At 43.6% G+C, this 24,083-nt stretch overlaps 1 protein-coding gene across 4 annotated transcripts in view; it reads left to right on the plus strand.

Annotated features, from left to right (window-relative positions):
* The window catches only part of Fancc (FA complementation group C), a 167,725-nt gene that overhangs the window by 91,686 nt on the left and 51,956 nt on the right, over positions 1-24,083 (plus strand). For all 4 annotated transcript variants that reach the window (XM_048800343.1, XM_048800342.1, XM_048800341.1 and 1 more), the window contains 2 exons: positions 16,686-16,799; positions 17,753-17,817. In XM_048800343.1, the coding sequence (XP_048656300.1) occupies positions 16,686-16,799; positions 17,753-17,817 (179 nt within the window). The remainder of the gene's footprint in view (positions 1-16,685; positions 16,800-17,752; positions 17,818-24,083) is intronic.

The raw sequence follows: 24,083 nt of genomic DNA on the forward strand, positions 1-24,083 counted from the left end.
AATGAAGTTTATTTTTTTAAATTCACACTGAAAGAGAGGAAGAAAAAGACTTTTATTACATGTTAAATACATATTATCATCAGTAGCTGTGCTACATAAAGTGGGTGGATGCTAACTAGTATAAATCATCCTAAAAATAAATGTTTAGGAAGAAAGAAAGGTTTCAGTAGGGTGTCAAAAGTTTGTCCTAATCGATGTCCTTTCTCACATTAAAATGTAAACTCCGAGGGGAGAAAGACGTGTGGAAGAGTCTCACCTCTACACAGAACCTCCGACCAAGGTGAAGGGCACCTCGTGACACTCTGCAAGGCAGGCATTGCCATGCACACTCACCCTTGGGATGGAACGCAGGACCTCTGAGGGTGGCTTTCCCGCTCATCTTCTGCTCCTTCAGTGAACCCATGTCTGTGTGTGCCAGGAACCGCCTGCCTGTACCGACACACAGTGCTGCAGCAGAAGGCCATTAGTCAGCACTTAGAACAAGGTGACCTTGTCCTGGGTGATGGGGGACCCGTAAGACCATGGGAGATGGACATGGTCTCTGATGGCCTGAAGGGAGTTAGAGGTTCAGTTAATGAGAAAGAGGGAAGGAGATACAGGAAGTGGGCGATGCATGGCCGCAGGGGGCATGGCAAGTGGAGAGGCCAGAGGAGGCAGGGAGGCTGCAGTGGCCCGGCTGCGGAGACTGACAAGAGGGAGATTTGTCCTGCCCAAGCAGCAGCAGGAGGGTGCAGAGGGGATGCCATGTGGTATGGCAGGGGCGCTCTGCATGTGGCAGCAGGTTGTCTTAAGAACAGGACAATTGACTGAGCTCTCAGTCCTGTCAGAGCCAACAGCAGATTTGAGAACAGATGTCTTGTAACACCCGTTGGCTGTCCTGCAGCGAAGTTCAGAGATAGGGGTTGAGTGGCCCTTATGTAATGCTTAGAACCAGGAGTGTTTGGGATTTTATTAAGATTTCAAAATCTTATCACATGTGTGATAAGATCCCAGAGCTAGGAACTAGATCAAAACACAAAATTTGTTTAATGTATAAACCTTATAAGGTAATTTTGCATTTTTTTAAAAAATGTTTTTTAGATGTTAGTGAATTTTTATTTTATTCATTTATTTGTATGCGGTGCTGAGGATCGAATCCAGTGCCTCACACATGCTAGGCAAGCGCTCTGCCACTGAGCCACAACCCAGCCCCTACAATATTTTAAAATAATTTTGTGTATGGAGCAAAGTCCACGGTATGGAATTTTCCAGTTGAGGTGTCACACCAGTGCTTGAAAAGTTTCAAGTTTGAGCATTTCAGATTTCAGATTTTCAGATTAGTGATGCTCAACTGGTGCTTTTCCAAGAAAAACAGCAGCATACAGGCTTTATTACGATATAAAGAGAAATCGGAATGAAAATAATTTTAATAAAATGATGTACACTTCAGATATAAGGCCCCAGGACTCTGGGAGACACAGAGAACCAGGGGTGTGGGCTGGTGGGCGCTGGCGCACGTTTGCTTGTCCCTAGGTGCTCTGGGAGGCGGAGGCTGTGGCTGGGAGGCAGGTGCCATGAGTGGGCTCACCTTCCAGGGGGTGTTTCCCCCAAAAGTGGGCAACTCCAGGTAAAGCTGACCACAACACAGTGATCTCCCCCAGTAGACATGGCAGGTGCATCTTTGAGGATTTAGAGGACGTCAGAACATGCAAAAAGTGCTTTGTATTTCTGCGTAAAAACAGATTTGGGCTCTAAGCATAGGTTGCACATTCCTGAAAGTGAGATGGGATATCTGAAAATCGTGTGCGACAGTTTGTCATTGTGGGGTTTATTTCTAGTTTTTCATACCACTAAATACCAGTAAGGACCACAAACTTAAAAAAATAAATAGATAAATAGAGCAGGTTTGGTATTGGCCCTGTGAGCACTAGTGTGACGTTACACAGCCTGTTCTGCCTGAGTTCCAGGCTGATACCCATCAGGCACAGAAATGCCACCTCTCCTGCCAGGTCATGGGGTGTGTCGTCCTCCTGTAAGGGCTGGCTCTGGTGCCTTTACTACCCCTCTAGGCCAGCTAAGCTACCTCATGGCCTCCTGCAGGGACCATGTGTTCATTCTGGGAGGCTGAGCCTCAGGCCTCTGATTATGTTCCCGACTATAGGCCATTTCTCCTGCTGAGGTGGGTCCCTTTCCTGGGGACTCCTGGAGCTCAGCCACCCTTGCTCACTCGCTGCCTGTGGAAGCCTCTGCTGGTTGTCCCACCCAGAAGGGCTCTTTGGCTGGCCCTATCAGTTCATAACGTGCCCAGGTCTGAGACTTTGCCCCTCGGCCCCTTGCCTCGGAACTTCCTGGGGTGGACACTCAGCAGCAGCAGCATTGCTGGCTCTTCTCAGCGAGTAGCCCAGACCTCGATGACCAGCAAGCCCCCATTCCTGATGGGAGCATGAGGCTGTGTGTAGACCCCAGCATGATCTCCAGCCACACTGGCCGCACGGTGCTGGCAGAGGGAGCGCTCAGCGTGTGTGGGCTCTGGTCGCCATGCAGTTCCCTTCTCTGCTTACTCTCTCCGTTGGGACTTTTAACTTGAGGCCCTGCTTCCTGGGCTTCAGTGGGCCAGCAGCTCTATGAAATTGTGTGAAAATATGGTAGGTACACGGGGTTTTCCAGGAAGAGCACTCAAAAACTTTCACCAAATACTCAGGTTACATCACAGAGACTTCTGTTTTTATAGCAATTGCAAATTCAAAAATTAGATGAACTGACTTTCAGAGGGTGAGTAAATCCAAACAAAATGTGAAAAACATTCTTGAAGGTATGAAAAAGTTCATAATATAGTGACTACAGGTGGGATCCAGGAATGGACAGGGGTAAGGAGGTGAGACTGTTGATTAGGCCTGGGGAATGTCTCTCATTTCCAAAGGAGATGAGTAAGCAGAAGTGCTGTGGACAGTACTGCCCAGGCCAGGAGTGTAGGAGCAGAGTCTGGATGGCAAGTGAGTGTGTCCTGGTGAGCGTTTTATTTTAGATTGGGAGCTTTTAGGAATGCAACTTAAGAGTAAGTGTGAATTGAAGTAGACAGGCCCTTGCAGGTGTCCAGCTTAGCTTGGGATATCTCAGTGACTACAGTTGGATGAAGACAACCCAAATGAAGGAATTGCTAGTGCTTCTGTCTGGCAGAACCCTCTTTGGAGGAGATACAGTAGTCCCCCAACCATCCGAAGTTTCATTATTGTGGTTTCAGTTACCTTGGTCAATCACAGTCCAGAAGTATTACATGGAAAATTTCAGAAATAAACACATTATACGTTTTAAACTGCACACCATTCTGAGTAGTGTGATGAGATCTCTCACTATCCCTCCTGACATGTGATCATCCTGTTTTAACAGCACATCCACTTTGTATATGCTACTCACCCCTTGGTTACTTAGTAGCCATTTCTATCATCAGATCTACTGTCTTGGTTTTGTGGTGCTGGTATATGGGATCCAGAATTGTCCACAGTTTCATGAGTCTGTTCAGGATTTATATCCCTGTCATGTCCCTAATGGATGATGGGGGACAACTGTGACATCATCTTGGTGCCTCAAATATTTCTGCCAACAGTTTCACACATGTAGTGTCTGGCACAAATAAAATAACAAGGCACACAAAAAAGCTGAACAACAAAACTGAGTCTGTAAAAACAATAGACAATAAAATACACAAGCTATTCACATTATAAGACTCAAACTTTAGCTTTACGGAATCAGTCTGTGATCCACTGTATAAAAGAAAAATCATGATTGTATCATTTAATGCAGAAGAAAGCATATTATAAAATCTAATACCCATTTATGATAACAATTTCCCAGCAAATTAAGAATAGCGTGGAAATTCCTCAACTTGGTAAAAGGCATTTACCAGATAACCTGTTGTTACCACTACACTTAATGGCGAAAGACTGATCTGAACAAGGTAAGAATGTCCTTAGAGCAGTGGAAGTTCTAACAATTGATAAGGCAAGAAAAAGAAACGAAAGGCCTACATATTACAAAGGAAGAATTAAAACTATCCCTATTTCCAAATATAATTGTTTTCATAGATAATGCCAAAGAATCTACCAAAAGCCAAAAGAAAATAAACAAATTAAGAACCCAGTTCTTGGAACTAATACTTGAATTTAGCAGAGCTGCAGGAGACAAGAATGATACATCAAAATCAACGCCATGTCCATGTACTAACAGGGAACACCTGGAAACTGAAACCCAACACACAGTAGCATTCACAGTAACTCTAAATGAGATGAAGCACTGGGGTGTATATCCAACAACATGGAATTCGAGTACTGCAGATTATAAAACTCTAATGAAATATGTAAAACAAGACCTAAGTGAGAACGCTTGTGCCTCAAAAGACCCAGCATAGTACAGTTCTCCTCAGTGTGTACATTTCAAGTATTTGCTGTCGAAGTCCCAGCAAGCAGGAGGAAGGGGTGCTGAGATGTGCCTCTCAAAGGGGAGACTGTTCGTGTGAGTGAAGAATGTGAGCTTCGGTTTGCTTTGGTTTCTGCAGTGCTGGGGATCGAACCCAGGGCCTTGCGCGTGACAGGCCAGAGCTCTCCACTGAGCCGCACCCCCAGCTCAGGATGTGAGTCCTGAGTGGGATGATGTTTTTGATGAAACCAATTTCTTATTAAAAAATGGTCATTGGTAAGTTGAAAGAACCTCACTGCAGAGAGGTCCTGCCCCAAACCTAGAAAACAGCAGTGCCACCCCAGAGGGGCCAAGAGGACCTTGAGCAGACAGGCCTTCCTGGGTGACCCCATCTGTTGCTGGTGAACCGCATCCAGTTGCATTTCTACATTCTCCGGCTTCATTGAACCTAAGCATAAAACAGAGCCTCAGGGGGCATTTCCTGTCTCTGGCTCTGCGCTTGCCTGGGCCCTGCATTAGATAAACCTGTAATTAGAAAGTTTGTTACACTTTTGTTGTTGCTGTTAACCTGCCTCCTAGTGTGGAGGCAGCAGCTCTCATCCCTGTGGTGGGGAGGGAAGGCATTACCCTTGTACCCTTCAAAGACCAGAGTGAAAAGAGGGAACACCAGTGGTGAGGCTGTGACAATGTCCAGGTGAGGGGAACAGGGCTGGGCCCAGTGTGAGACCAGGGCCACAGAGAGAGGCCAGGCGTGTCTGAGCGGCCTGGCAGGACCTGTGGTGACTATGGAGGGTGTGAAAGGGACGGCAGATGACCCCAAGTCAGTGTCTAAGATTCTGACTTGAGCAACCATGTGAACAGCAGAGGTATCTCCTTGGGTGGCACAGATGACAGAGTTGCTGAGATACCCATGGCACTTGCAGATGGCTGTGTGCATGCACCTGCGACATGGGCTCGAGGCCAGGGCTGGCGTTCTGGAAGGTGTCACCTCACTGTTCTGCTTTGTATCTGCAGTGTCCCCCCGGAGGTTCGTGTGTTGACAGTTTGGTCTCCAGCTGGTGGGGCTCTGGGAGGTGAGGGACCCAGTAGGAGGCAGGGCCTAGGACAAGGAAGGTAAATCACTGGAATTGCCCTGGAAGGGGATATCTGGACCCTGGCCTCCTCTGTTCCCTTGACCTTCCCCCTCACTTTCCTATGAGGAGCTGCCCAAAAGAAATTTTCTGCTCTACCCTGGTCCAGTAGTAGGTTGGACCTCTGCCCTCTGTTTCCAGGCTGCCCCGAGTTGAGTGAGCTGCTGTGGTCCAAGTTCCCTCTGCTATGAGGCTCTGTGCTGCCACTGTCCCAAAGCAAGGGGACCAGGCAACCATGGGCTGAAACCTCTGAGACTGTGGGCCAAAATAACACTGTCCTCCTTTTAAGCTGATTAGCCTAGTTGTTTTCTCACAGTGACAGAAAGCTGGCTATCATACCTGCAGGAGTGGGATGGTGGCTGGGGTGAGGCTGCGCCTTAATGGGTTTGAACTCCCAGGATGCCACAGGAGGGAGGCCCAGACCTTCTGGTCATTCTCTCTATAGGCCTCCCAGATGTGGAGCAGAAGGGGAGCTCTTGACCCAAGAGGGGTCAGCACTCGGACATCAACACTGCAGCCTGACTCCTCATTAGAAGATCTCGGCATTAAATAAAGCCGTGGAGCTAGGGGAGATCTCCTCGGGACTCTGCTGAGCTCAGATCTTTCCAACGTGTGAACACTGGGTTTGAGGTGGGGGGGGTACCAACAAATAAGACCAGGTAAGAGAGATGTGAGGTGCCGTGTCTCAGCAGCTAGGACCTGTGGGCACCCTCTGCAGGTGTGCAGTGCCTGTGTGTCCTGGAGACCTGGGGAGTGCGCAGCCCGCAGCCTGCTGTTTGTGACGCTATGGCAGCCAGGGTCCCGTAGTTTGCTGCCAGAGTTCTGACCAGAGAATTGGGAGGGATCGAGGCTAGACTAGAGCAGACTGAAGAGTGAGAGCTGGGAAAGCAGAGAAGGCAAGTGTGTCAGTGAGCTTTTCACTGCTGTGACCAAAATACCTGACAGTAACAACTTGGAGGAAAGGTTTATCTTGTCTCAGTTTCAGAGGTCTCAGTCCATGGTCCCCGACCCCGTAGCTCTGGGCCCAGGGTGAGGCAGTGCATGGTGGAAGGCATGGTGGAGAAAGCAGCTCAGTTCATGACAGCCAGGAGGCAGAGAAGGAGGGATGAGCCAGGGAGACCAGGTAGAATCCCCAGGGACATGCCACCAATGACCCACTTCCTCCAGCCAGCTCCACCTGCCTGCAGTTGCCACCCGAGCAGTAGTTTCTCCAGAGGACGGGCCCCTGAGGTGGGCTCATCCAGCAGTGGGGCTGCAGCTCTCGTGGTCTAACCTCTCACCTCTGAACTTTGCTGCATGGGCTGTCATATGAATTTACTGGGGACCCCTCATATCCAAACCTGAACAGCACGTTTAGACAATTTTCTGAGGACACTGTGCTAAGAGGAGAGCAAAGAAGTGGGCAGCAGCCAGCAGGGAGCTCCCCCAGCAGGCTGGAGAGATGACAGAGGTGGGCCCTGGTGGTGCGGAGGAGCGTGGGTCCCTGTGCCAAGGGTCCTGATGAGGTGGGAGTCTGGCGGTCAGAGTGAGGTGGACAGCTGTACCTTACGGGGACAGAGGCACTCCTTCCATTGGCCAAGATGGGAAGACAGGACAGTGTGTGTGCAGGTGAGCTCGTGAGAGGTGGTGGTGACATGGGAGTTTTTTCCTCAGGTCCCTCCCTGGAGCTTCAAGGGAAGCATGGAGGGATAATGAGAGAGGGAGACAGCACACAGCTGCTCAGGAAGTGACCAAGGAAGTGCAGCGTGCCACTAGGTGGGGTCTGAGATCAAAGCCAGCACTGTTGACTGGGTCATGTGACGCTTCTCTAGCAGTGCTCAGCCATGCAGAATAGACCATGGGTTGGTGCTTCAAGGCAAGTGCCACAGTGTGTTAGAAAAGGGGACAAGAGGCAGTTGAGGTGTCTGTAGAGATAGGAGCAGTTGCGCTCACAGGGTGTTCATCGAATACATGTGAGCTGCCCAGAGCTAAGTGTCCCTAGTAGAGCCTGCATTTCTAGGTTTATGAATCTGCCTCTCTGTGGACCTTCTTACAAATGTGTTTTAACGCCATGGTTGGAACCATTCTTACTGCTGCTTTGTTCAGGCTTATTTTCTAAAGCCTTTCGATTTTGGTTTTTGGAAAACCAACTCTATTTTCCCCCTGGAACTAATGAGTGAGCAAGCAAGAGGTTCTGTAAGCAAAAGAAAGAACTGCAGACTTTATTATGATTGGACCTGTGTTTGGAAATTCTGTGAATTGTGTTATGTCAGCATCCTGCTCGCGGAACGGGCTGTGTAAACAGTGGGTGCTGGGGTTCTGTGAATGAGCTGCTTCCTCCTCGCTGGGGCCTCACCACTGCGGCTCTCCAGATTGTGAGTGTTTACTTCACAGTAAAGAAGGCTCTAAAAATACCAGGCCAGTTAGGTTTTTATTGTAGATCATTTCATTTAAACTGCAATGGGACATATAAATTTTAAAAAGAAAAAAAAAGACATTTTGAAAGGCAGGATTTTTTTAGGAAAAGCTGCAGGAATCTGTCTGCAATCATTTGTTTTGGCTATGAATGTAAAACTGCAAAAAGAGAAGGGGATAGATTTGTTCCATCTTTTAACCTGGAGCAATTGTACTTTGAACTGAGGTGCAGAAGGTTTGAATAGCATGCTACTGTGCTAGCATAAGAAAATTCTGTCTACCAAGTTCTAAGATTTTTAAAAAATTCTTTTTGAGTTTGACTTCAAATAGAATTCATAACTTTCATTTGTAATATTGTTTCAGAAAGTATTCCCTTTAAGTTAGGATGTACTTCTTGATTTGGATTATAGATTTTTCTAGTATCACATGTGCTAGTTACATATTGAAATATCTTTCAAATCTTAATTGGGAAATAAGGAATACCATGGAAACTAAAATATTTTCTAGTTACAGAATTCTAAGCTTTTTTATAGTTTTATCAAGGGTGGTGGGCATCATAATTTGAAAACTGATTGTTCCTTAATTTTATCAAAGATTTCAGATTTCATAAGAGTTTGAGTCTAGAGAAATCTCATATCACAGGTGCTGCCAACTACTAGGGACAGCACTGTGACGGTGGGCCATATGTGGTCTTAGCACCTGTGCCCAGTGGTAGCAGGGTGTGTGGCCCTGCCCCTCACCCTGCTTGGCGGGCCTATGCTGAGCTCTATGTGCCGAGGGTGTGCTGCCTGTCTCTGTACCTCTCTCCTTTCCATTAGCCTGTGCAGGGCCTGGCCCTGGCTTCTTTGCGTCAATTTTAGAAAAGCTTGTGAAGTGCCATTTAAACCCACATTCAGGATTGTCATTGACCCTGCATGTGTTGATAGGCCAGAAAATTGACGACTTTGTGACATCGAACTTTTCTTGCTGAAACCGTGTACATGTATAACTCCACTTCTGCAGACTGCTAAGATGAATTTTTTAAGATTTTGAAGTTTCTTTAACACTCATCATCTTCGCTGCTTTGGGATGTGCCGTGCAGGGCTCTACTGGTCATTGTACTCTATAGAGGAGAATGTTTTTTTTTTCCTGTTCACTGAAATAAATTTGAGTGACACTTATGTGTTGGTCTAATTTCTAGATTGTCTGTGTTGGTGGAGGAAATGATAATTTAAGATTGTGTTATTAAGAAGTTTTCAGTGTGACATCCAGTTTAGAGAACTACAGATCACATGCAGGTGATTTAATTAATTTAGGAATTTTAATATTAGTTAAGTAAACAAACAATTCCAGTATAATAACATAAATGTTTTACTAGATGTTTACACAGAATGCCGTGGGACCGTAAAAAAGGAAGTGACTAATTCAGCATGAGGGCACAGGTATTTTATGTGGCAACAGAACTGCTCGGTATTCAAAATGGCAGCATTTCTGAGGCCATCTCTGCACTGCTAGACAGAAACTCTGTGAGAAAAGAGATTAAACACATGGTGACACACTGCGAGATAAATGTGTGTGTGTGGGGGGGGTAATTAAATAAATGAGAATTAAGAAAAGCTGTTGTTTTACTGATCAGATTTGCAGGAAGAGATTTCCTAAACATGGAGCCTGCATCATGACTTTTGTTTAAATACAGCTGAGCTGCTTTGAAGTTTCTCAAGCCCTTTCCACAGAGCTGACACCTCCAGCTGCTCTGTCTCTCCTGGGTGCTCCAAGACCGTGGCTGCCCACAGGTGACCAGAGCTGCGGGGCTCCAGAGCAGCACATGACCCAATGGGGTCATGTGCACTAGCACAGGCTTCTGGTCAGTGTCATCAGAGCGTCGGTTTCTTTGAAGTAAGACCACAGAACAGTGTGTTGTTGTTGTTGTTGTTGTTGTTTCTTCAGTGCTCAGTGGGCATTTTATGACCTGAGACTTAGGAAAGCAAACTGTGGAAACGAACTCTGTCACGTTCTCCTGTAAGGAGGGCCCAGAGAAACCAGGGCAGTCCCACTTCTCAGGGTTGACAGGAGCAGTGGTCCCTTTGCCTTTGCTCCAGCCAGTGTTTGTGGAAGACTGCTGAGAAGGGCCAAGGGCTAGTGCACAGTCCAGGCAGGAATGCCAGCAGAGTGAGCCAGGCCCCTCCTTCCAGAGCCCGCAGCTCCTCCGCCTGGAGTGAGGCTGCTTCTAACAACACTGCCAGGAGAGACCACGGAGACGTCCGGAGGACCAGGTCTTACCCCCCTGGAAACCGGAGCCCGCTTCTTGGAGAAAGGCAGATTCTGAGAGATTAGTGGAACGCTGGCAGCTGAGGTGGGGAGGGCGCTGTTAGGTGTCTTGGGCCTGGGGTGACTCTGGCAGCCAGCAAGGAGCCTGGCTTCACCCAGGGATCAAAGAGGAAGGCTTGAAAGTGAGTCTGACCAGGTGGGTTGAGGCCACATGGGGTAGGCTGTGCTTAGGAGCCCCATGAAAGCCTGGAGGCACAGGGGCGACAGCAGTCTTTGGAGATGGCCCCTTCCCCTCTCTTCCCTGCCCTCCAGTCCTGTTTTCCTCTGCCTCCCCCAGCATATCATTCGTTCCTGCTCTCTCTGCTTCTCCAGCCACCAGAGTCAGTTCAGACCCTGCCACTCTGGGAGCACCCTGAAAATGACGAGTGGGAACACATCTCTCTAACCCTGTTCCCACAGTGATCGTCTCACCCCTAAGTGTAGCACTTGGTGTGTTAAGTCACGCACTATGGCTGTTCCCATCTCCATGGTAATCACCAGACTCTAGGCTCCCTACCTGGTAGCAGGTGGGTGGCTTGCATACAGATCACCTCAACATGTGTCTTGTTGAATGAAAGAATGAGGATTCTGTTTTACTCTGTGTGTGTGTGTGTGGGTTTTAATACAAAGAGACATGCAGTAGAGAGTAGAGCAGTGGAAATTCTGCAAGAGTTCAATGATCAGATGAAGAGATTGTTTGGAGAAGCATAAAATATGTGTTCTGTCTCAGTCGGGCAACACTGACCGCGGCTCGCTCTCCCATACCTTTGCCTGAGCAAAGCCCAAGCTAGTCTTCCACACCCCATCCATGCGCAGACCACAGCCAGCTTACTCCGGTGTCCCTGACCCACCCATGAATGTGCTGCCTGTCCCAAGGCAGAGCAGATACAGTGAGTCGGGGACCAACAGGAACACCTGAAAACAGCTGAAGTTGAAAGTTCTCTTATAAAACTTCCCCATGGTGGCGTGAGCATTTCAGTGGTTTTCCAAGCTTCAGACAAGCTCCTTCATGATGAAAACTCCTACCCAATCAACCCTGGGCTTAAAGCCAGGCGCGGCCACCTTGGTTTCCGCACTTCCCACCCTCAAAGGATTTTAGATCACAGGTCCAGGCCTTGGGTCTGCACATTTTAAATGCCAGAACCTGTTCATTATATACACGTACTTTTTGTATCTACCGATTCATATTTGAAAACCCAGTTCCTTATTGGCCAAAATGAGGGCATGGGGTTGAGGACCCCTAAGATTGCCATTCCGGCATTTAAAAAAGAAACTGCTTAAATGACTGCAGGATTTCTCTTTGTCCAAGGCCAGATGCTTGTTTAATGATTGTGTGTTTATACTGATTGTCACTAGGTGGCAGTAAAAAAGCTAGTCTTAGCTATTAAAATGCTTAATCATTTTTATTTTTATTTATTTGTCAGTTGCTTGCTTATTGGTGCTGGAGCAGGAACCCAGGGCCTCCACATATGCCAGGCAGAAAACACTCTCCAGCCCACCTTCTTTTTTTTCCTCTTCAGTATTGGGAATTGAACCCAGTGGCATTCTACCTCCAGGCCACACCCCCCCAAGCCAGCCACACCCCACCTCCAAGCCACACCCCAGCCTTTTTATTTTTTGTGACAGTGTCTCACTAAGTTGCTTAGGACCTCACTAAGTTATTGAGGCAGCCGCCAACTTGTGATCCTTCTGCCTCAGCCTCCTGAGTCACTGACTTACTCCTGAGATAACAACATTAATCCATTGATGACCCACATGACCTAATCACCTCTTAAAGATCCTACCTCTCAACACTGGGGCATCCATGAGGGGACACATTAAAACCATGGCAGCTACATATTATCTAGTGGTTTCCCATAACTTTACAAATTTGTGCTCTCAGCAGCAACAGAATACCCATCCTACTGTCTTCTCACCAATAGTGAGTTTTGTGGTATAGGTTTTATTTATTTTTTTAAATGGGACAAGGAAAAACGAATGAATGAATGAATAGGTTTGGGAACTAGCTCTGTAGTGTGTGTGGGTGCTGGGGACTGTGAACCTATATAGCATTTGATTTTTAAAAATCATTTTAAAGCTGGTAATCCCAGTGACTGGGGAGGCTGAGGCAGGAGGATAGCAAGTTCAAAGCCAGTGTCAGCAACTTAGTGAGGCCCTAAGAAGAGATCTGCCAATTAAATGATATTACTTTCCCTATTATCCACAATTTCTCTCTCTACTATCTCTTTTCCCTACAGGCAACTGTGGTCCAAAAATATTAAATGAAAAATTGCGAAGAAATAATAAAACAAATATGAAATGAAAAATTGTTTATAAAACAATTCATGGGGCTGGGATGTGGCTCAAGCTGTATCGCGCTCTCCTGGTGTGCGTGCGGCCCGGGTTCGATCCTCAGCACCACATACAAACAAAGATGTTGTGTCCGCCGAAAACTAATAAATAAGTATTAAAAAATTAAAAAAAAAAAAAAAACAATTCATAAGTTCCAAAGTGCGTGCCATTCTGAGTAGTGTGATAAACTCTGATGTCATCCTGCCTGGGGCCTCGGATTGTCCCTTGTATCCACCACCTGCTGTTGGTGCCCCTGTAGCTACCTTGGTTGTGTCCTGTCCTGGTCCCCATGCTGTGTTCACGCAGCCCCTTTGTGTTCGTCATGGACACAAAGCACAAGAACAGTGGTGCTAGCAACTCCGTTACAGTAGATTATTCAAATTGTCCTTTCTGTTGCTAGCTGTCGTTGATCTCTTAGTGTGCCATATTGGAAGTTAAACTTCACCCTGGATATGTATTTGTAGGAGAACACCCAGTGCATTGAGGGTTTAGTGCCACTCATGGTTCCACGCAGCCAGTCTTGGAATGTCATTTTTCTAAGACTTTGTGTGTTCAGTTTGTGGAAATGCAGGTGTGGAAATAGTAGCTGGAGACTGTGGCCATTTTAAATGTTACTTAGGAATTGATCACAGGTGCTGATTGCACACTCAGAATCTGGCCAGTGCATTAGACTTCTTTGTGTTTAAACTTTCCTGTGGTACTCAGGTGATGTTGGAAGTCATCTTTCATGTAGGGCAGGAGTGCAGCCGGAGGCACTGGGTTAAGCCTGGGCCTTATTTTGCTTAAGAATTATAGTCTCATAGCTGCTTCTCCCTTGAAACTGGTTTCCTTCTGTTGTATACCTGGGTCTATATTACCTTGTGCTTCAATTTTTTTAAGGGTCACTCATATGAAATATTGTAGTCATAGCCACCTGTTTATGAGTGGCTTAATTGAAACTTTGCTTAATGGAATTTGATTAAAAAACAGAAAACTTGGGTGAGATGCCATAGTTAAGGAATTTAGCCCAGGGCCTCACACATGGTAAGCACTCAACAAATTTTAGTTGTCACAATTGTTAGAATTCCTTCAAAAAGTGACATTTAACCAGGTGGAGGAGATAGGAAAGCCCTCCAGGCAGAAGGAGTAGGACAAACGTCCTGAGAGGTTACAGAGGCTGTGGTCCTTTGGGGTGGCAAACCAGCTGGTAGAGGGAGGACAGGCTGGTGGCAGGAAGGGTTGCTGCAGAGCCAATGGGGCCTGGCCTCTGGATTTGGGATGATACCTGGACTTGTGGTAAGAGAATGGGAGCCATCAGAGTCTCACATGGAGACCAGTCAGATTGGCGTTGTTAAAATTCCCCCAGCTGCCTTGGAGAGCGCGGGGACCGGCACTTCCTTGTGAGGTTTGGCCAGAGAGTAGGTGCCTAGCTGCCGGCAGGATACTCAAGCTCCTCGTTTCTCATCTGCCAGGCAGACTCTGTGAGGACCAATCTCAGTGTGTAAAGCTCTTTGAACACTCCTGGCACACAGGAAGTGTTGTGCTTTATTAAAGAGAACACAGGGTCTGGCAGCAGGGGGCTTCCAGCATTACCTTCCCTCTACCGGGTAGGGGACTCCCCTCCTCCAAGAACCTGACTGCACCCGCCTAGTGTTCAGACCGAGCCTGCCTTGACCCCCCACTCCTGCCGTGGGTCTGATGTGCAGCAGGGCTTTCCCTTGCCCAGACTGCCTGGCCCCCCTGCTCACTTGCTGAGAACACTGATGTCCCTGTGTGGTTGAGCCCACCCCCCACTGTGAGTGCCTTAGGGGAGTGAGAGCAGCTGCTCTCCCCCTGTGGACCTGAGCCGCACACCTCTGTCCCCACCCCACTGCCTGGCAGCTCTTACTTTCTGTACTCAGGACAGATTTGACTGGAAGAAGAAAAGAACATTCTGCACGGGGGCCCATGCAGCTTTTCCTCACTCTCATAAGGAGCCTTAGAATTACACCTTTTAAAATGTTCACCTTCAGGGCCGAGCTGTGGCTCAGTGATAGGATGCCTGCCTGGCATGTGTGAGGCCCTGGGTTCGATCCTTAGCACAATACATACATGCATACAAATCACATAGTAAAAGGGCCATTGACAACCAAAAAAACACAAGTTTACCTTCACCTCGTAAGTTCCCCACCTTTCCCACCCTAGTCAAGTTCGTTTTTTTAAGGAGCCTGCTGTGTGTGTTGTTGGTCTGTAGTGGCTGCTTAGACACGAATTCCTTTGCTGAGTGCTGGTGTTTCCAAGCTCTTGTTAACCTACTAGATGCTTTTCTAATTGGAAAACATTGTGCTGATCTCGGACAGGGACTCAGGAGTGTCACCTGGAGCTTGGTGTGCAGGATCCCAGGCAGGTCTGGGCTCTTGGCAAGCACCATAGTCTGGTCTACACAGAGACTCACCGGGTTCTGGGCCAGGTCCCCCATGGGACCTGGGGGTTATTTTATTTCATTAAAACTGTCTCCAGAAAACAACAACAAAAAATATAAAATGACTGTTTCACTGTGAATATAATAAAACCCCACTGAGTTAAGTAAAAGGGGTGCATTTTATGCTGTATGAAGGAGTTTATTTCAATAAAACTGTTGTTAAATATTTCCAAATAAAACACTTTTTAATTTTTTTTCCTGATTATAAAAGGAATATATATTTATATATATTCATACATACATACACATGTACAGGAAGCTGGAAAACACAAGTTGAAGGGGGGCAAGATTATATATGCACACGTAACCAACTCCCCATCATAGCTCCACCCTGCAGACCGTTACCTTTGGTGATGTTTCCTTCTGGGTTTTTTTTTTTTGTATGTTTGTTTGTTGTTGTTTTTAATTTTTAAGTATGGATTATTTTTCCTTTCTTCATTTAGTTCTATAATGTAAGCATTTAAAATGCTCTCCTACATTCTTCATAAATATTTTAATGGCTTGCAATGAGCCATTGTATAAAGGTGTTACAAATGAACTGTCCCCTGCTGTTAGACGTTTTCCATGATGACAATACCGGTCCAAATGTCTTTGAACATGATTCCCACTGTCATGTTTAGATCTATTTCCTTAGGGGTATCTACGTGCATCAGAGGTGTGGGACGCTCTCAAGGCAGGTGGTGCCTGGTTTCAAGCTGATTGCACAGAGCACTGCCTGTTAGCTACAAGGAGTCCTGTGCAGGTGGCACACTCCGATCAGGCACTGTCCTGAAGTCCAGGTGGCCTGCAGGCTCTGGTGCACCTGCTCACACTCCAGGGGTACCTTGGCATAAGTAGAAGTCCCCACGTGTGTTCCCCAGTAGCTCCCAGGGCTCCTGTTGTGTAGAACCCAGAAGCTTTACGTGTTCAAATCTGCAGAAAGCTTTAATTCACTAAAGTGGGAACTGGTGTGTGTGTGTTCTAGTTTACTCTTTAAAAAAACCAAAATCAATTTAAAAGAATATTATTAGTTGTAGATGGACATAATACCTTTATTTTATTATTATTTTTATGTGGTGCTGAGGATCAAACCCAGGGCCTCATACTTGCTAGGCAAGCATTCTACCACTGACCTATAAATCCCGCCCCTAGTTTGCTCCTTTTTACTATGAAAATGAACATTTATCTGTTTGTTTCGCAGACATTTGTAGTTTTTCTTAAAAGTTATCTGTTCATGTTCATCTTTGTTTGTTTTTACTGTTTGTCATTTCAGGTTTTGTACATTAATTTTATTACTCTCTCGTGTTTTTTTCTAGTTTGTGCTCATATTGTTCTCTGAAAAACAAGTTTTATTTCTATTTAGAACAACTCATCTTTTTACTATATTTCACTGGTACATTATAATTATACATAATATTCATATTCATTTGCCATATTCTTTCATGCCATAACACAAAGTTTTATCAGTCTCATTCCCCAGTACACTCCTTTCCTCCCCCTCTTCCCTCTTCAATCCACTTGCACCTCTGACCTCCTTTATATCAGTGTTATGATTTTAATATCAACATGTTTTCTTTTCTCCTTGAATCAAAGCGAGCTGGGTATTTACACAGAGGGGAATTGCTGGTGTTATCGGGACCATCCCATAAGAAGACTCGGACTCTGGGCATACTTCACAGGCCTTTTGTCTACTTCTAAGAAGTCAACTCTTCCTCTTTCTGTTTGGTTTTTAGGGTTTGTTATTGCATATACTTTCAGCATTCAGATTTGATGTAAAAGAAGTTGGCCCTTTCACTCAGTGTCTTGGGTACGAGCCTGCGGATTACTATCCTGGTTTGCTTAAAAATGTGAGTATGTTAAATTTATTAGTATTGAAATATTAAAAAAAAGGGGGGGGGTGGGTAAGTGGAAATACTTCACTCCTCCAGGAGAGTTGTTTAACCTTCCTTTGTTTATATCTTCTTACCTTGGGCGGACTTAAGGCCATGTAAGGAAGAACTGTGAGAAGGAAGCTTATGAGAAGAAGAAGGAAACCAGGAAAGGTTTTAGTAAATCAAGCAATCAGCCTCTCTGGGGGAAGAGCATTCCTTAACCAGTATAAACACAACCGTGTGCTCTTGAACAAATCTTTTATTTAAAATAAACTGATTAGAATTTTATGGTAAAGGAAAGTAGAAAATGCACTAAGTAACCTAGTACACAGTGTTAAATATTACATCTTAGCAACGAAGTTGTGTTTTCTTCTGCCTTTAATTTTAACCATATTCAAGAAATTTAAATATATGGCCTTGACAGAACTCTTCTCAAAATACTTTGAGATATTTAATGTTTGTTAGTCATTTTGCCCTTTTGAAAGTTTAATACATGAAAAGAATGTTTATTTATTTATCTATTTTATATGGTGCTGAAGATCGAACCCAGTTCCTCACATATGTGAGGCAAGCACTCAACCACTGAGCTATAACCCCAGCCCCGAGAATTTTTTTAAATAAAGAAAATTCAGAAAGAAGTGAATGAACTGAAGCATGTTTTTAGTTTTTATTGATTTTGTTTGTAATTTTTAGGAAATTAATAAATTGTTGCTCACTGCTAGGTAGGAATGCAGAATAAGACGTGTTGGACCCACTTATGGGTAAATGTGCCTTAGCACTGCCTCCTTCTCACCCTGCCTGAGGAAAATACAAGGAAAGGAGGGCAGAGGGCAGGGGCTAAGGGACTGCAGTGGAAATGTCACTCATACCAAGACTGATGTGACCCTGTTTGCAGCAGGTGCTCACCTGCAACTGGTTGTGTCTTACAGATGGTGGCATCGTTAGTGTCTGAGCTCAGGGAGGATCATCTTAATGGATCGAACACTCAAAGACGGTAGGTGTTTAGCTAAGTGTTCCTCTTCTCAGATTTCAAAATATATCAGTTCAGTTATAAGAGAAAACGCCTCCAAATCAGAGGACATGCGTGTTCGTAGTTATGGGCATATCCTGTGTGGCCAATTGGTGAGGTTTTTACCTTTTTTTTTTCCATTAGTATTTCCTTAACTCTCATAGGACAGTAAATAAATGTATTTATACATGTGGACCCATTAGGTGAAAATCCCTATGTGTATAGTCAGGGACACGAAAAGGAAAAGGAGACTGAGCTCACCCTGGGGTTGCTCATCATGTCAGAGGAGATCCTGTGCAATGCAAGTGTGCGTTCTGCGAGCCTTGCTCGTCCCCTGCCCTGCCACCGTGAGAGTGTTCGTGTGTGCGCGAGCACGCACATGGGGTATTTATAAGGCAACAGATCTTTGATGTGCACATATGACCTATTCTAAGAAACATAATATTCTAAAATCTAGACTAAACAAATCAAATAGATTCAAACAAATTAAAAAGCAATTAATCATCTTTATACATGTTTCTTTGCTTTGTAAAATAATACAAAATTGTTTTCATTGGTGAGCATTTAATTTTTAACAGTCATTAAGAAAATCTAGGGTCTGAGGGACTGTGTGTGTGTCCGTCTGTCTGTCTGTCTATAAAGCTATTGCCAAATGAAACTTTATCAGAAATGGTCTTTGCCTTCAGCCTTTAGGAATTCCTTACATCTAACCCTTAAAGTAAACTATGAAATTCTTAGAAGGAAAAATTGGAAAAAATCTCATGACATTGGATTTCGCAATGATTTTTAAAATTTTTTTTTTAGTTGTAGATGGGCACAATATCTTTATTTTTTTATGTGGTGCTGAGGATTGAACCCAGTACCTCATGCTTGAGAGGCAAATGCTCTGCCACTGAGCTACAACCCCAGCCCTTGGCAATGATTTTTTAGATATGACACAAAAATATATGCAACAAAAAAAAAATATACAAATAGGACTTTATTAAAATTAACTTTTTGCTGGGAATATATTTTTGCTCAGTACTAGAGTTCTTTCCTGACATGCACAAGGCTCTGGATTTGATCTGCAGCACAATAAATAAACAAATAAATAAATACATAAAACTTACTTCTGTGATTCAAAGAACCCTACCAGGAAGCAAAAGTTAGCCTACCGAACTGAATTGAATGAACACTTTTGCAGATAATATCTCTAAACAAGGAATTGGTATCTAGAATATGTAATAAACTCTTCAACAGTAACAAAAAAATCCAGTTCAAAAATGGGCAGAGGCTGAGGATGTTGTTCAGTAGTGAAGCCTAGGTGCTCTGGCAGCTCTGATTTTGATCCCCAGCACACCACAAACAGCAACAACAACAACAACAAAAAAGCAAAGCAAAACAAAAAATACAAACAAGGATAAAGTAGAGGACTTGAATAATGAGCTCATGGAAGGACACTCAATGTCACTAACCATTAGGGAAATGCAAGTGAAATACCACTGTACGCCTTGTAGGATGACCATAATAATAATAGAAAAAGAAGTGGAAGACAAGTGTTGGTGAGGATTGAAGAGAAATTGGAGCCCCTGTGCATTACTAGTTGGAATATAAGCGGATGCAGCTACTGTGCAAACAGTTTGGTGCTTCCACAAAATGTTGAACATTGAATCAATACCAGAATCAAAAGCAGGAGCTCTAGCAGACCTCTGTATACAAACATTCATCAGCCACAGTAGCTGAAAGGTAGATACAATCCAAATGTCCATCATCAGTTGAGTGGAGAAGCAAATGTAGTCTATCCTACACAATGAAATACTGTTCAACTATAAAAAGGAATAGAATTTTTATATGTGCAAGAACATGGGCAGACCTTGAAAACATCTTGCTTAGTGAAAGAAGCCAGACACAGGACAAATAGTGTTTAATTTCACTTACATGAGATCCTAGAATAGGCACATTCATTAGAGACAGAAAGCAGAATAGAGGCTTCCAGGGCTGGAGGAAGGATAGAAAGGGAGTTATTGTTTAATGTGTTAAAAGTTTATGTTACAAATGGGTATAGATAGTAGTGAGGAGAAGACAGTGCTGTATGTTCTATATTTAATGTCAGTGAATTATTACCCCTTATAAATAGCTAAATAGTAACTGTTGTTATATGTTTTACCACAGTAAAAAATTAAACAAGAAAAAAAAATCAGATGAGATGGCACCTCATAGTTCCTCAGATGACTAAAGTGTAAAGCCCTCGCCTGTGTTGCCCAAGATGTGCACCTCCTCTCCACAGCTCACGGGAATATGAATGGTACACCACTTGTGACAACTGACTAGGGTGAAGCATAACTTGCCGGGCAACTTGGCAGTCCAATGTTGTGTCTTTTCTCATAACCAGTGAACACACAGACACTCACTAATGCTTGTGTGAGAATGTTCATAGCTGCTTCATTTGAAATAGTTCTGAATCAGAACCAATCCAAAGGACCATCAACAAGTGAATGGATAAACAAATTTTATGGAGCTGGGGATATCACTCAGTGGTAGAGCCCTTATCTACCATGCACAACGCCCTGGGTTCAATCTCCAGCACCACCCGCCCCCCAAAAAACCTGTTTACCATCTTATAAAAAATGAAAAGACAAATCACAGACTAAGAAAATACTTCAAGTCACACATATCTGCTTAGGCCTCCATGTCTAGAATATATGAAGAAGTCAGCAATAAGACAATAACTCAATTTAAAATGGGCAAAATACAAATAGCTGAGAAGCACCCACATGCTCTATATGAATGTTCATAGCATTACTGATAGCAGACAAAAAGTGGGAGCAACCCAGATATCCCTCTACTCATGAAGGGTTAAACAGAGCTGGTATTTCCATACATAGAAGAATTTTCCTCAGCAAGAAGGAACTGACCCAGGCTGCAATGTGGATGAGCCTCAGAAAGATTCTGAGTGAACGAATTCACTCACAAAAGTCCAGAGATATTATGAATCAATTTGTAGGAAATATTCAGAATAGGCAGATATAGACACAGAAAAGAAATTGGTTGTTTGGGCTTGGGGAAGGAACAGAAGGGGAAGGAATTCCTACAAATGAACACTCAGGAGCTTTCTAAGGTGACGGGAATATTCTAAAGCTAGATGATGCTGATGCTGATGATTTTCTAACTGAGGAAATATATTAACATCATTGAACAGTACACTTAAAATAGATCAATTTTGTAGTATTATGATGTATGCTTAAAAAATAAGAATCTCTAGGGAGCAAGAAGAATATTTAGACGCACTTATTTACATGTCAGGTAATGACTTCGATTATGTTGAATAATTTATCTTTTGAATAATATAATTTGAAAAATTTTAAAGGGAACTTAAAAATAGATAAGATCAGTGTGTATACACTCTCTACACCAGACTCCCCAAATGTCATATAGTTAAAAATTTTTTAAAAATCAACTAGGAATAAACAAAATAATAATAACAACAATAATAATAAAACACTGTTAACATCTGGAAATAACCAATCACAGACTTGGAAGCTGTTTGCAACTTATAAAACTGATAAAAAAGTTAGTATGCAAAATGTGGAAGGACCCCCACAAACCAGTTATAAAAGGCAGATACTCTGCTCTGGAAATGGGTAAGGAACATAAGCAGATCATTACCAAAGAGGAAAAACTCAATGGATAGTAAACATTAAAGAAATTATTCAGGAATGACATTAAAAAAATGGCAGAATAGGAAGCCCAGGTCTCATTCTCCCACAGAGATATCAGCTTAAAAATAGTATGTGGTAATGTTTTGAACAACTAATAATAAAATAAATAAATAAATAAATAAAAGCAAAATGTGTACTGGGAAAAAAAAAAAATAGTATGTGGCCAAAACAGCCATCTTGAGAACTTAGAAAGTTAAGAAGTCACCAAGCTGCAGACAAATTCCAAGTCAAGAACATCCACATTGAAATGGGTAAGAAAAACCTTGTCATATCCACAGTGATAACCACTTCCCCCGCTGGCACACATGATCAGGACTTAAGGAAAAGCCCAGGTTACAACTCCTCTCTGAAAGGAACTAGAGGATTGGAACATGCATCCGACATTTCAGCTCTTCAGGGAACTGTCCACAGAGCTGGTTTCTGTTTCAGCTGACTCAGAGCACCACTGGGGAGCCAGCATGCTGTGGATACCTTGGGGCCACAGCGGAGAAAGAAAGCTCAGTGATTTGTTGTAGCACCAAAGAACTAACCATGCTGCTTCTGGAGGCTGGACCAGCTCAGTAAGATGGGCAGAAAGTGACCAGCTATGGCCTCTCCCTTGGGAGAAAAAGAAGAGTGGAATGTGCATCCAACATTCTGGCTCTTCTGGGGGCTGCCAGAAGGACTGTTTTCTTTCTTGTCTGACTTGTAGCATTGACTGGAAACTGGAATACTTTGGATGCTTGGGGATCATGAAAAGCTCAGCTGCTTGTTGCAGTGCCAGTGAAACTGCAGTACTACCTGTGTACACCAGAGGGAGCAAAAGATTATAAGCTCTTGAAAAATAAAAAGTGAAGCTCTATAATTTGTAAATTAAATGCACAAATATAAAGGAGACACCTTCTTGGAAAAGGTTAGAGGGATCCCCTGAAACTCTAGTTGGGCTGATTGGTGGAGGTCTTCCCTTGTGCGAATCCAGTCTGGAAAGACTGAGAGAGGTGGTGGTTATCTTTTTTTTTTTTTTTCCCAGAAAACCACAAGCCCATAAAAATAACAAGACACACAAAGAAAAAGGGAATTGAAGCCTAACCAAATGATTAAACCTCCTAAAACAGCCCCAAAGGAATGGAGATCTATGAATTACCTGACAAAGAATTCAAATAATTATCTTTAAGAGTCTCAAGTGTACTGTAAGAGAACATTGATAGACAACTAAACAAAATTAGGAAAACAGTATGTGAAATAAAATGAGAACATCAACAAAGAGAAATTATAAAAAATAATCAAACAAATCTCAGTACTGAATTTGTATTCTAAACAATAAGATACTTAAACTGAAAAACTCACTAGAAGGATTCAATAGCACACTTGATTTAGCAGAAGAAAGAAAACACAAAAACAAGCCATTTGAAATTATCAAGTCAGAGGAACAAAGAGAAGAATGAAGGATGGTGACTGAAATCCAAGGGACTTAAGCAACAACATCAAGTAGAACAATGTGTAAGTATAGGAGCCCCAGGAGAAGGAGTGGATGGAGCACATACATGAAGAAACACGGCAGAATTTCCCCATCTCAGGAAGGTATCGGACATCCTGATTCAAGAAGCTCAAAGGACTTCAAATGGGATGAGTCCAAAGAAACCGACATCAAGATGTCTATCATCAAACTATCAGAAGTTAAATCTTAAAAGCAACATGGAAAACTGACTCTTCTTGTACAGGGGAGCTTCCATAAGGCTACCAGTAGAGTTCTCAGCAGAAATATCACAGCCAGAGAGTGTGGAATAAAGGAGAAATAAGGAATAAATAAAGGAGAAATAAGACCTTCTCAAATAATCAGAACCAAGGGAGTTTATCACCTCCACACCTACCTCGCAAGAATCGCTAAACAGGGTTCTTCATGTTGAGATCAAAGGATATTAAACAGCAAAATAAAAGCATACAAAGATATAAAGCTTTCTGGTACAGGTGAATTGAATATATAGATAAATGCCAAATCCTATAGTACTATAATAATATTGGTACATGAATTGCGTTTAATACTGGCCCAGAACTTAAAGGATAAAGGCATAAAATAACAAAAATTATGTGACTATTAAAATTATTATTTGTGACATTGATAACAACTGGGGAGGAGATGTAAATGAGTAGAATTTTGTATGTGATTAAAGTTATTAATTTGTAATATGTTATTAACACTCTTAAGGTGCTTTTTGTAAACTGCATAGTAACAGCAAAGATAATACCTGCAAAAGGTTCACAGAGGAAAGTGAGAGAGCAGTCAAAGCAGGAGACATAGGTAAAGCAGCAGCAGAACAAAATCATAACTAGACGAGGAAGATAGTCGGCACACTTACTGTAAATGAATATGGACTAAACTCCTTGTTCAAAAGCAAAAGTGTCTCTAAATAGATGGTAAAATTATACCCAACTACATGATGTGTACAAGGGGCTCACTTTAGATATCAGAGCACATACAGACTGAAAGTAAAAGGGTGGAAAAAGGTGTAACATGGAAATAGTAACCCAGAGAGCACTGGAGTAGCCCTACTGACATCAGGCGACTGTCCTAAG

Source organism: Marmota marmota, unplaced genomic scaffold (assembly GCF_001458135.2).
Source record: "Marmota marmota marmota unplaced genomic scaffold, marMar, whole genome shotgun sequence".
In the NCBI taxonomy this organism is placed as follows: domain Eukaryota; kingdom Metazoa; phylum Chordata; class Mammalia; order Rodentia; family Sciuridae; genus Marmota; species Marmota marmota.